General features: G+C 44.6%; 1 protein-coding gene across 1 annotated transcript; it reads left to right on the top strand.

Annotated features, from left to right (window-relative positions):
* Nucleotides 1-3909: 3909 nt before the first annotated feature.
* LOC122320069 lies at nt 3910-9402 on the top strand. Its single transcript, XM_043208145.1, has one exon. The coding sequence runs from the start codon at nt 3910-3912 to the stop codon at nt 9400-9402; it is 5493 nt and encodes a 1830-aa protein (XP_043064080.1).
* The last annotated feature ends 5067 nt before the right edge of the window (nt 9403-14469 follow it).

Below are 14469 nucleotides of genomic sequence, written 5' to 3'. Positions count from 1 at the left end.
TCGCTTAGCGTAGGGATGACAGAAGACAATTATAAGGCCAGGAGTGATATAGAAGAAATAAAGAAAAGAACTTGCAATGACTGTCCGCAATTAGTTGTGAAGCTGTATCTCACAGCTGAGCAACTAGCTTCAGCATGCTAGGTGTTCGCGCCAGAGCGGCGCTTTCCAGTCCTTTTTGAACCGCCCCTGGAGTCTTAACAGTCGTGAGAGCAGTTCTTCCAGATCACTTGCATCTCGCTCTCTGGCACTGTTAAGGGTCTCCAATCCGCTCTCGGAGCGGCTCAAAAAGTTTCCACCCCGTAGTTTAAGTTAGTTCTAATTTCCAAGTGTAAAAGTGAAGTCGTGAAAATAAAGAGTGAAGTTTTTTTTATAACGTTTAACGAAAACTTTGCCCGCGTTTTTATTCCACCCGAAATTTCCAATAAGAAGGAAGGAAGATCCGCCGCCCTACACCCCAATATTTTGGTCCTTCGAGCCGGATTATTTTCAACAACTACCAGCGACCACACCGGCGGAGTTCTGAGCGCTATTCAAATTCAAGATAAGTACGAATTTTCCATATTTCCGTGGCCGACCAGTCAGATATTTCCCAAGATCCCAATTTTCTTATATCTGTCTGATCGGCTAATTCCATTTGTGCATACGATCGCCATATTCCGGCTTCTTTTCCGTATTGCTATTTCCACCTTTATACGATCGCCATATTCCGGCTTCTTTTTTCGTATTGCTATTTCCACCTTTATACGATCGCCATATTCCGGCTTCTTTTTTCGTATTGCTATTTCCACCTTTATACGATCGCCATATTCCGGCTTCTTTTTTCGTATTGCCATTTTCCGGCTTTGCTCTCCTTACATTTCCCAATTTACATACATACATAAACACATAAAATCTAGATGTATGCTTTTTAATGTACGTACATATGCTTGACGGTCTCAACATATGCACATAAGGAGAAACATTTACACACTTCTATTCGCGGTATATCCAGCTAACATTTCGAGAGCGGCATTTACAATACAGTCCACATTATATACAATTTCCAAAATTACAGCAAAAATTGCAAAGAGAAATAAAAATAAATCCGAAATTAAAATTATTTTGTGTGAGCAAAGATCTTTTCCAGTGTGTGTATTCCAAGTGCATTTACATAAGCAGCAAGCAAGGAACGAAAGCTCTGCATATGTGCATTGCATGCGTCCAGCATTAAAATCAAAGAGCAATAATATAAATAAAGAGTGTTGTGCGTGAGCTGGGGCAAGCATATTTTCGTTGCCCACTGTGTTTCATTCCAAGTGCTTTTGACATCCAAATATATATACATATGTACACGCACATATGTATGTCAAAGCCCAAATAATTATAGTGACACACATATCAATCCAAACACACATATCCATACATACACACATATCCATACATACAATCATATAACCCAAATGCATGCTTATTAATGTACAGTGGCGGACTAAAGTCTACATACGACCCTATTTTTCGTATTTTCCCCACTCCTATAGATTTTAAAAGAAAAGTAATGATGCAGTCCTGTTTTAACTGTTATTATAATACAAAAACCAAAATTTCATTTTTATTTAACATAAACTTTTAAAGTTAAAAGCGAAAAACTAAAAAAGGCACTGACAAAAGTTCACATACGATTCGTTGGTTAGCTCTTCTATGATTTAATACTAATATATATACTACATTTAATATTTTGTTGGTCCACCATTGGCATCAATGACTGCTTGTAGTCGTCTGGGCATTGAAGCAACCAAATTTTTCAGCTCTTCTTTTGTGATTTTATTCCATTCCTCTTGGAGCCTCTCTCTTAAAATAGGAGCACTCTTTATCTCGTGTTTTCGAATTTTTCGCTCCAAGATTTCTCAAACGTGCTCTATAACATTCAAGTCGGGGCTTTGTGGTGGGGAATACAATTGCCGGGGAGCATAATACAGCAGCCAATCCTGTACAATCTTCGCCGTGTGCTTAGGATCATTATCCTGTTGAAAGATTCAGCTGCTATCGAGGCATATTTTGTCTACAGAGGCCTTCAAATTATTTTCTAAGATGGTCTTATACTGAAATCGATCCATATTACCCTCAACAAAGACCAAATTACCCACTCCCGAGGCTGCAACTGCTCCCCACACCATGCGATGGATCCCAAGCATCTTATTACGACTGTAAAGCACGGAGGTGGGAGTGTCATGGTGTGGGGGAGCAGTTGCAGCCTCGGGAGTGGGTAATTTGGTCTTTGTTGAGGGTAATATGGATCGATTTCAGTATAAGACCATCTTAGAAAATAATTTGAAGGCCTCTGTAGACAAAATATGCCTCGATAGCAGCTGAATCTTTCAACAGGATAATGATCCTATGCACACGGCGAAGATTGTTCAGGATTGGCTGCTGTATTATGCTCCCCGGCAATTGTATTCCCCACCACAAAGCCCCGACTTGAATGTTATAGAGCACGTTTGGGAAATCTTGGAGCGAAAAATTCGAAAACACGAGATAAAGAGTGCTCCTATTTTAAGAGAGAGGCTCCAAGAGGAATGGAATAAAATCACAAAAGAAGAGCTGAAAAATTTGGTTGCTTCAATGCCCAGACGACTACAAGCAGTCATTGATGCCAATGGTGGACCAACAAAATATTAAATGTAGTATATATATTAGTATTAAATCATAGAAGAGCTAAACAACGAATCGTATGTTCACTTTTGTCAGTGCCTTTTTTTAGTTTTTCGCTTTTAACTTTAAAAGTTTATGTTAAATAAAAATGAAATTTTGGTTTTTGTATTATAATAACAGTTAAAACAGGACTGCATCATTACTTTTCTTTTAAAATCTATAGGAGTGGGGAAAATACGAAAAAGGGGGTCGTATGTAGACTTTAGTCCGCCACTGTACGTACGTACATATGCCCGTAACGTAAGGCGGTATACCCATTTGGAACGCAACATTTACACATATGCCCGTAACGTAAGGCGGTACACCCAACAAAGATTTCAAAAGCGACATTTACAACATAGCCAATATCATTTATAATTTATAAATAAAATATAAAATATAATAAAAAACAATTTATTATATATTATATATATTGCAAAATAACCCGATTCCACCGAACACAATTTATTATATTATACATATTGGAAAAATATCCTGAGTCCATCGAACACAATTTATTATATTATACATATGGGAAAAATTTCCTGATTCCACATCAACACTATAAGCCGTTCCAACTTTTGCATGATATTTATTTCAGCAGCGCTATTTCGCACACGCCGTCGGCACACATCCATTAAATAAATAATAAATAAATAAATCCTTTTTGTGTAAGCCGTGGCGGTGCGAATCGTATTTATTTCCATATTCCTCGCGATCATTTCCGCAGCTCAGCAACCAACTGCAAATATTTTGCAAAACATTTTTTGGTCGAATTTTTTGATATTTTGCTCGCACATCAAAGCAGTGGTTACAAAAAAAAAAAAAAAAAACTTTTAATTGGTACAACTGTTCCGTTTCCACATATTCCAAAAATAGACCGGAGCTGCAACGCTAAGAACGAACACAAGCGGACCGCTTGCAATTGTCTATCACGAGGAATCGAAGCAGCCACTGCGCTTTATTAATTTTTTTGTTTGTTTTCTTGAATCAAAATCAAATTAATTCCATACGTTTTTGTCGCGTCGCATACATTGACATTGTTGACATTCCGCTATTAGAATTTTCGATATTTGGAGCCGCACCTGTATTGATCGGAAGTTATCGATTCCATCCTTCCGTTTCCTTTCAAATACACCCCGGTGATCCGCAACAGCGGAACCACATTCCAGTACAGACTTTTCCGGAGTGTCAAATTACCACAAAGCCAGCCAGGGTTGCCTAGTTAATCTGATTTCGGGAATGCCAGAAGACAAAACAAAGTTATCGGTTCCATCTGCAAATAAAACGCGATCGCTATCCGCTTCTCCTCGCGCGCGCACCTCAAGCGCAGTAGTTCCGACATCAATAACCAAGGCAAAGAGCGAAACTTCATTAGACACCCAAGAGGGCGAAAAGAAGTTGTCTGTTCCTACGAGCAATCCGAAACGATTGTCGCTCACGCCTAAGGTTAGGTCACAGATCCAGACCAAGTCCGTAAAGTCGCTGGCAACTCGTTCTCAGGCAAAAATGAGCAACGACATTGCAATTGCAGCCCTCGCGCGGTTCATAACGGTGTCCGACCGCATGAGCAATTTCAGAGCGACCATAGAAACTCCAGGGCCGTCAGCTCCGTCCGTCCACACCTGCAAAGTCCGTAAGGAACAAGTACGCTCACTCTGGGAAAAGGCCGAAAAAGAATTCGAAGCGTGTTTAGACACGATTTTCAGCATTACGACTGAAGGAGCGGAGGAGATTCTGGCGACTCTGCATCGAAAGTATGAATATTGCTATTCGGTGTATGAGGAGCTATCAGTTCATCTCAGCGAGCTGATGGACCAAGCCACTCCGCAGCAGTCGACAGCGAGCACCACTAATCAGTCCGCTTACATCTCGTCTGGGTGCCGGTTACCACCATGCGATACAGAAGTATTCGAAGGAGATTACCTAAAATGGCCAACATTTAGGGACCTTTTTACAGCAGTCTATGTCAACAATCCTAGGTTGACACCGGTCGAAAAGCTTTTCCATCTCAATGCTAAAACTAGCGGCGAGGCTAAGGCAATCGTAGCCAAGTCCCCTCTCACAAATGAGGGTTTCGACTCAGCATGGGCAGCGCTTCGAGACCGTTTCGAAAATAAAAGACTGCTAGTAAACAGCCAACTCAAGCTCCTTTTTAACTTGGCGTCCGTCAGTTCCGAATCAGGCCAGGCTCTGAAAGATCTTCAGAGCACAATCCAAGGGTGTTTGGTCGCTCTGGCTCATTCCAAAATTTCCACAGAGAATTGGGACTGTCTCCTAGTATTCCTGTGCGCCAGTAGATTACCGAAACTGACTCTATCCTTATGGGAGCAGTCCCTTTCATCGAAGTCCGACATTCCGACTTGGGATGAGATGAACACGTTTCTTGGTGACCGATACCGAACGCTAGAGGCGATTGAGGACATGAAACCAAGTCACAGCAATCACTCTACCACTAAGAGTCAACCCGTCTCCAGGAGGCTCAACTCCTTCGAAGCTAAAGTGGTTTCCAAACCGAAGAATTGCGATCTGTGCTCAAAGGAGAATCATCCAGTCCGCTTATGCCAGCGTTTTCTCCAGATGTCTGTCGATGCGCGGACCAACTACATCAAGAAGAAACAGCTGGGCCTAAATTGTTTCGCGAGAGGCCATCAGCTACGTGAATGTACGAGCACTCACAGCTGTTTCACATGTCGAGCTCGGCATCATACGTTGCTCCATAAAGGCAACCCCAATTCCAGTGGGTCAACTACGGGAAATATTTCTTTTGCAAGCCCACAAAATCCAACTGTACAGAGGGCCGCCAACGCTTCAGAAAATCTGCCCGGTGTGCAGAATTATTTCGCAACCGGTGCCAGAGCGGTTTTACTAGGTACGGCCATCATTGACATTTGCCACTTGGGTACGAACTACAGGGCTCGCGCTCTAATAGACTCGGGTTCTGAGGCTACGTTTATTACGGAACGCCTGTTCAATTTAATTAAGCTGCCATTCCGCCTCATCCAAGTCCAAGTTTCGGGCTTAAATAAGACCATTTCCGCTCAGGCGACCAGGCTCTGCCATTTTTCGATTCGAGCTCCTAATAAGCCAGGCCTTCAGCTAGAAACCGCAGCTTACGTTCTGCCTGAATTGGCCGGAACGCTACCGTCCTATCCAATCCCACGAGATGCGCTGAGTGATTTACCTGCTATCCCCCTGGCAGATCCTACATTTCTTGAGAGCTCCCAGATAGATGTTCTGATCGGAGCCGACATGTTACCATCCGTTCTGCTGAACGGCATGCGCACAAACATTTGTGGCTCTCTTCTAGGTCAAGAAACTATTTTTGGCTGGGTGCTTACCGGCCCAGTTTCAAGTACATCTAGTCAGAATCGAGTATCCGCTTTCACGACCCAGATAACCGAAACGGGTGACAGAGTCTTAGAAAAACTTCTCACTAAGTTTTGGGAGGTGGAGAATATACCCACTAAAAGGGTAAAGGACTCCGATTCCTATTGCGAAAACAATTTTCTCCAAACGACCACTAGAGACGCAAGCGGGAGATACGTAGTATCTTTACCATTTCGCGAGCCTGAAAATCTCGGGTCCCAATTGGGGCACTCGCGATCCAGTGCCCTAGCTCAGTTTCTTAGAAACGAAAACCGTTTGAAGAGAGACTTTCCATTAAAAGAGCAGTATGACTCAGTCATTCAAGAGTATTTGGATCTGGGTCACATGAGAGAAATTCCCCCGTCGTACGATTCTCCAAACTATTACCTGCCACACCACGCGGTGATCAAACCCGAGAGCACTACCACCAAACTTCGCGTGGTATTCAATGCTTCTAGCCCTTCATCCAATGGGACAAGCTTGAACGACATTCTTCATGCTGGTCCAGTCCTACAATCTGATTTAACCATTCAGATATTGAAGTGGCGTTATTTCCAGTACGTGTTCAGCGCAGATATCACCAAGATGTACCGTCAAATCTGGGTCGATCCCAAACATACGCCGTTCCAGAGAATCTTATTCCGGAATAAAGAAGGACAAGTAAGCGATTTCGAGTTAAAAACAGTCACCTTTGGTGTTAACTGTGCACCATTTCTGGCACTCCGCGTACTCCAACAATTGGCAGACGACGTAGAAAAGGACTTCCCTGCAGCAAGCAATATTATTCGTCACTTTATGTACGTAGACGACGTTCTGGCAGGGACCACTTCCATACAAGAGGCTCGACTGGCAATCAGCGAACTTCGCCACGCTTTCAGCAGCGCCAGGTTCCCATTGAGAAAGTGGACGGCCAACCAGAAGAGCATACTCGAAGACATCCCAAACGAGCATCTACTCCACGAAGACTTTCGCGATCTTCATTCCGAAAGCTTTGCCAAAACACTGGGCGTTCGGTGGAATGCGACCTCGGACGAGTTCTGTTTTGTTCCACCGCTAGTGTCGATTAAATCCACTCATACGAAGAGAGAGGTTCTTTCCCAAATTGCGAAGCTTTTTGACCCAGCCGGATGGCTGTCTCCGTTTATTGTCCGCTCAAAAATCTTTATGCAAGAAATTTGGTTGCAGGAGTTGGGCTGGGATGAAAACATCCCCACAGAAATGGATCAAAGATGGCAAGATTTTTTGCGCAGCTATTCCGAGCTTGAGCAGATCCGCATTCCAAGCTGGGTTGGTTTCCAGCCAGGAGTGAAGGTAGAGCATCACGGGTTTTGTGATGCGTCTCAGAAGGCCTATGGGGCCGCTATATACTTACGGGTGGAAGTAGGCCACAACATTATGACACGTCTGCTTACCGCCAAAACCCGAGTCGCCCCTGTTAAAACGGTGTCCCTTCCACGGCTCGAGCTGTGTGGGGCATTGCTGTTGTCAGAGATGACTGCAGCTATCCTTCCGAACATGCCAATTTCCAATTCCGACATTTTCTGCTGGACCGATTCCACCATCGTCCTCGCATGGTTGAGCAAGCCGGCATGCCACTGGACCACGTTTGTCGCCAACCGGGTGACAAAAATTACTCAGGTGACGAGCGCTGAGCATTGGGCGCATGTGCGATCCGAGCACAATTCCGCGGACCTGGCCAGTCGAGGCGTTTCGCTGCGGGAGCTGGTTCATAGCCAACTCTGGTGGGAAGGACCGGACTGGTTGCAACAGCCGAAGGACATGTGGCCAACACGGGAGCTAGGACCTCCAGTCACAGACATAGAGCAGCGTGCTGTGAAGGTCAATTTCGCCAAGGCCCCATCCGAAGTTTTTTTGGAACGTTTCTCCGCGTTGGACAAGGCTCTGCGGGTCCTTGCGTACGTAATACGGTTCACTCAACGCTGCCGCAAGATGCCGAGGGACGCTGCTGAGCGACCCACCAAGGAAGAGGTCCAAGAAGCTGAAAGAGTCCTTATTCGAAATGCTCAGCGGGGAGAATATACCCAAGAGCTCAAAGTCCTAAACGATAAGCGTCCGATTCCAGTTTCCAGCCCGACAGCCAACCTGTTTCCATTTCAAGACCAACAAGGCCTGTTAAGGGCATGTGGGCGCATTACGGCCTCAACGGCCCTCCAGTACGACGAGCGGCATCCTATTATACTGCCATACAACTGTCGGTTAGCTCGTCTTCTCGTCCTTTTTTCACACCAGATTTCCCTGCATGGCGGCAACCAACTAGTAGTACGCCTCATCCGATCGAAGTATTGGATTCCTAAAATCAAAAATCTGGTAAAAGCTGTGCTGAGCTCCTGTAAGGTGTGTACTATTTACAGGAAGAGAGTCCAGACGCAATTGATGGGCGATCTCCCGACCGATCGAGTTTCCTTTTCCAGGCCATTCACATATACGGGCATGGATTATGCAGGCCCGTTTGAAATCAAAAACTATACTGGCAGAGCATGCCTTATTACCAAGGGATATGTTTGCGTGTTTGTGTGTTTTTCCACGAAGGCTATCCATTTAGAGCCTACGTCCGACCTGACAACGGAGAAGTTCCTCGCAGCATTTGCCCGATTCGTCGCAAGAAGAGGTTGTCCTCAGCGAGTCCATTCGGATAATGGCAAAACCTTTGTGGGGGCAGCGACTCTACTTTCTAGAGATTTCATGCAGACGATCAAGGAGTCTGTAGCTGGAACCTATAGCCATCAGGGACTTGTGTGGCGGTTCATTCCACCAGGGGCTCCACATATGGGAGGATTGTGGGAGGCTGGAGTAAAGAGCTTCAAGGCACTCTTTTACAAGTCGACGTCAAGTCGGAAGTACACGTTTGAAGAGTTCGCCACGCTTCTCGCCAAAGTTGAAGCCTGCCTTAATTCCAGGCCGCTGTCTCCCATGTCCGAAAATCCATCTGAGTTATTGGCATTGACGCCAGGCCACTTTCTGATTGGGGGACCTTTGCTTTCAACAGCTGAGCCTGAAATTAAGGGCGATGCTCAGTCGATTATAAATCGCTGGCAGCACTTAAAGGCCCTACATCAGCAGTTCAGTGCGCGATGGAAGGAGGAGTACTTAAAGGAACTTCACAAGCGCAATAAGTGGCAGACTCCTTCCAGGGATATCCAAGTCGATGACATGGTGGTCGTCAAAGAAGACAACATGCCGTCAAACGAATGGCGGCTCGGCAGAGTTGTATCTGTTCTTCCAGGAGCCGATAGTAGAGTTCGCGTAGTTGAGATCCGTACTGCTCGAGGGACTATAACACGTCCCATCCACAAACTAGTACTTCTTCCTATGGAGGACAAGGCAACCTCCGCCTTTCCAAAATAATGCATTCTGTCCTCCTTCTAGCACTTCTTTCTATGGAGGCCAAGGCAACCTCCGCTTTTCCAAACTAGTGCCTTCTGTCCTTATGCTTCAAAATCCGTCCACAATTGATACTAAGTTCGCTTATATTTTTTTTTATTAAAGCATCGATACCATGGCTCCACGTCCTCGCAGCGCCCAAACTTTGGACGACAGACGTTCTCGAGGTACTCGCTCCTACCGCTGCCGAGTCTGTCGGGGAATCCATCCGCTACGGAAGTGCAGCCGTTTCCTCAGGCTCAGCACGGAGAAGCGGCTCCGCGCCGTTCTTATAAATAAATATTGTGCGAATTGCCTGGCGCATCAGCACTCCAAAGGGCAATGTCGCAGTGGCGACGCTTGCACAAAATGCGGGAAGGATCACCACACGCTGCTCCACCTGCACGAGATGCCCAGGAGTCCTCCAGCCACGCCGCCAATCGCCTTCCCCTCAACGCCGTCCATCGCCCGTCGAGCAACATCGCGCATCGACCGTTCGCCTGTCGAGATCAGTCTCCCGGTCTCCATCACCACCGGCAAGGCAAGCACTGGTACGACGACCAACTCCAGCGGCAACTCCATCCGTAGCGGCTCTAGCGCAGCATCAGAGCCTCCACATTCTCCCGACGGCCATCGTGTTGCTGGAATTTGGGACCACCACCTTCGAGACGGCCGCATTGATCGACCCGTGCACTCCCGTCAGCACCATCGACAGCTCCCTGGCAACTGCCTTCAAGCTCCCCACGACGACAGTGGGGGTGAGGAGGTCTGCTCGACGACGATCCGGTCGAGAACGGGCGATTTCCAGATCGAGGTGCTCCTGAAGATCAGCCCGAAGCTACGCATCCGTACCCCGATCCGCGCGCTGACTGAAGATATGCGAGCCCAGTTCAACGATATCCGTCTTGCCGATGAGCAATTTCATCGCCCAGCAACAGTCTCGCTGGTGTTGGGCTCAGACGTATACCCCGACGTCATCCGGCCCGGGTTCCTAAATATACGAGATGGGCTGCCCGTCGCACAGAGCACGGTATTTGGATGGGTCGTGTCTGGAGCATGCAGATACGCCTAATCCGTTGCTTCGCTCGTCCTCGCAAGGGGGGGAGAATGTTCGCGCCAGAGCGGCGCTTTCCAGTCCTTTTTGAACCGCCCCTGGAGTCTTAACAGTCGTGAGAGCAGTTCTTCCAGATCACTTGCATCTCGCTCTCTGGCACTGTTAAGGGTCTCCAATCCGCTTTCGGAGCGGCTCAAAAAGTTTCCACCCCGTAGTTTAAGTTAGTTCTAATTTCCAAGTGTAAAAGTGAAGTCGTGAAAATAAAGAGTGAAGTTTTTTTATAACGTTTAACGAAAACTTTGCCCGCGTTTTTATTCCACCCGAAATTTCCAATAAGAAGGAAGGAAGATCCGCCGCCCTACACCCCAACACTAGGTTTAACAACGGTTAGATGCAATAATGTTGGTGATGAAAACGACCTGCTTAGATTTGATGGCAAGAAATAGTGATAAATATTAAATCCATTGTTGCTATGATCTTTCAAGAAAAGAAATCGAATGAGAGAATATTTACTTACTCTAATTAATTGCAGAACTCCAAGTCTCCACACGGGAACTCACGAAGCCACTACACTATAACAACAAGAGAAGATAAGAATAACATTGAGATAACCAACCAGCAGAACACGTAGTAAATAAGAACACACATAATATTTAAGAGTAAATTACAACACTAAAATATTAAAGTAAGTATTATAAATAAGAATTGCGAATAAGTATGATAGACTGAGATTTCAAGAGTAATAAGTCCAGAAGTAATGCAGGTAGAAAAAGAACCCGTAGCAATGGCAACAACAAGCGTACTAGAGGCGATTAAGGTAGTGGACCTGGTGGAGATTATTCCCAAATATGAGGGGGAGTCTGGGAAATTAAATGGATTTATAGCAGCGGTAGAGCAGGTGCTAGGTCTTATAAAAGGGGAAGAAAGGTCAAATGTAGGACTTACAGCATTGAGGGCCATTAGGAGCAGGATCGTAGGAGCAGCAGACAGGGTCCTAGATCTAGATGAGTATGAATTGAAATGGAACCGTATCAAGGAAACGTTAACAACACATTTTAAGGACAAAAGGTCGGAACAAGACCTAATTATGGAGTTAACTCACCTAAACGAAAAGAAATTGGACCTTATACACGAAAGTTATAGCCCTGAAGAAAGCCCTTGTCAACCAAAATAAGGCCTCCGAACGGGGGATGATACTCAGGGGAGAGAAGCCCAAGTGGTATGAAGAGATAGCTTTGAATGCCTTCATATCAGCGTTAGACGGACCGGTAGGTGTGACCATAAGAAACATGAGTGTGCCAACTATAGCAAACGCATATGAAATAGCTTGCAGGGAAAGGAACTTAGAAGATATTAATAAGAAGAACTTGGAACTAAAAAATCAAGGTCTGACCGAGCAAAAGAAAGAGATTAAGGAGGTCCCCAAACATGAGCAGGAGGAGATGGCGATTCCGATAGCAGAAACGCAAACGGGCACCTGGGCTCAGTATCGGTGGGGAGACAATGCCCAACCAGCATTCCCAATCCCGTTTGTAATGCCGGGAATAAACGGATGGCCAGGACTCGGTTTTGCATACCCGATGATGGGCAATTCATTTGGGCCAAACAATTTTGGTCAAGGAGACACAGCCATGTACCCAAGGCAGTACCGCAATTACCAGAATAGAAATTCTAAATGGAATTATGGACAGCAAAATCGAGACAGACAATGGAACACTAATTATAATTAAAATAATAACAAGCCCAGAGGAGTAAGCCAATTACCAATTCGGGCACCAAAGAACACGCAAGGTAGTGGTCAATCGAGGATGTCCGGGAATTCCAACTATTCAGGGCAATCATATAACTCGAACAATTCCAGACAGTCTAATTTTTCAAACAATTCCAAACGCTCATATAACTCGACAAACAATCCAAATAGAGGGGAAAACAGCCCGACAACCGGTGGACAGCTTCACAACATCCAAGAGGATGGAAATTTTCAACAACTAGCCTCGAACAACCAACAGGATATCTAGGGACGAGGAAAGGTCACTCCACTCTACCGTATTTGAAGATCAGAAATACTTTGGGAAAAATAGTTAAGATATTAATTGATACAGGATCCATTTTTCTTTTTTCCGGCCTGAATTGGTACAAAGACAATATATAAAAGAATTACGAGAGTCAATAAACATTAAAACAATTACACAATCCCACAAAATTTTGAAAGAAGCATTTTTTATAATGTTCAAAGAACTGGGAGGAGTAGGGGAGATAAGAATGCTACTATTCAAATTTTACCAGTTTTTTTAAGGACTAATTGGAATAGATGTTTTACAGCAACTAGGGGCCATTATTGATGTAGAAAAAAGTGGTTCCACACTACAAGCGAGAAGTTAAAAATTCATTTCGAGATCCACAATAGAAGCAGGTACAAGAAGAGTTATTTCCGTTCCGGTACAAATACAGGATGGGGATTTCTTGTTGAATAAGACATCAATAAAAGAGGACATGATTATCTCAGAAGGTATTTACACAGCGGTAGCCGGACAGAGCCTAGTGAAAGTGACAAATTATGCAGAAGTAGACCAGGAATTATTTTTAGAAGAACCACTGAATGTTATCGAATTCAAGTCCGAACAATACTTCGAACTGACCAACATAGAGGAAGTAGGAAACGGAAATAAGGATATACCGTTTCACAAGATAAGGACGGAACATTTAAATTTCGAGGAATTGGCAGAATTGAAAAGGATTTGTAAAAAATACCCCAAGGTGTTTCATAGGGAAGGGGATAACTTGTCTTTCACGAATGCGGTCAAACATCAAATAAGAACGAAGGACGATATCCCGATATACGTTAGGCCGAAAAGATATGCATTTAAGGAAAGGCAAGAGATAAGGAAACAGTTGGAGAAACTATTGGAGCAGAAAATTATTAGACATAGCCATTCACCATGGAGTGCTCCGGTTTGGCTAGTGCCAAAGAAGAAGGATGCATCGGGAGAGAGGAAATGGAGGATGGTAGTGGACTACAAGAAGCTTAACGAGAAAGAAATCAAGGACAGGTATCCACTACCAATAATTAACGATGTGCTAGACAGTTTGGGAAGAGCAAAATATTTGTCAACTCTGGACTTAGCAAGTGGATACCATCAAATTGAAGTAAAGGAGGCAGATATTCCGAAGACAGCCTTCTCGGCAGAAGGCGGTCATTTCGAATACGTAAGGATGCCGTTCGGACTGAACAATGCTCCGGCGACCTTCCAGAGATTAATGAACAACATTTTTGGAGAATTGCTGGAGAAGTGTTGCCTAATATACATGGACGATAATATGGTATATTCAACATCCCTACAAGAACATATCACGGACCTGGAAAAAGTCTTTAAGAAACTCACGGAAGCCAACTGCAACTGGACAAAACGGAATTTTTAAGGAAAGAGGTGGAATATTTAGGACATGTAGTAACCCAGCAGGGCATCAAACCAAACCCGGAAAAAATCGAGGCAATAAAGAAATTTGAAATGCCCAAGACCAGAAAACAGATCAAGTCCTTCCTAGGGTTATTGGGGTACTACAGGAAATTTATAAATTTTGAAAGGGAAAAAGGCCGTACAAATAGACGAAGAATACATAGGAACATTTGAGGTGTGCAAAACTTTATTGTGTAACGACCCAATATTACAATTCCCCGACTTCGAGAAACAATTCATCCTTACTACAGATGCCAGCAATTATGCATTTGGAGCTATTTTATCCCAAGGGAATTTGGGAATGGATAGACCAATAGCGTATGGTAGTAGAACATTGTCAGGAGCAGAAGTAAATTACGCGACAATAGAAAAGGAAATGTTGGCCATTGTTTGGGCGATTAAACATTTTAGGCACTACCTGTTTGGCACCAAGTTCAAGATAATGACAGATCATAGGCCGTTAACCTGGCTTATGAGCATCAAGGAGCCTGATTCTAAGCTAGTAAGATGGAGACTCCAAATGTTAGAATACGACTATGT

The sequence above is a fragment of the Drosophila ficusphila genome, unplaced genomic scaffold (assembly GCF_018152265.1).
Source record: "Drosophila ficusphila isolate 14025-0441.05 unplaced genomic scaffold, ASM1815226v1 contig_414, whole genome shotgun sequence".
In the NCBI taxonomy this organism is placed as follows: Eukaryota; Metazoa; Arthropoda; class Insecta; order Diptera; family Drosophilidae; genus Drosophila; species Drosophila ficusphila.
The sequence above is the reverse complement of the archived record's forward strand: the minus strand, read 5'-3'. Positions and strand labels throughout refer to the sequence as shown.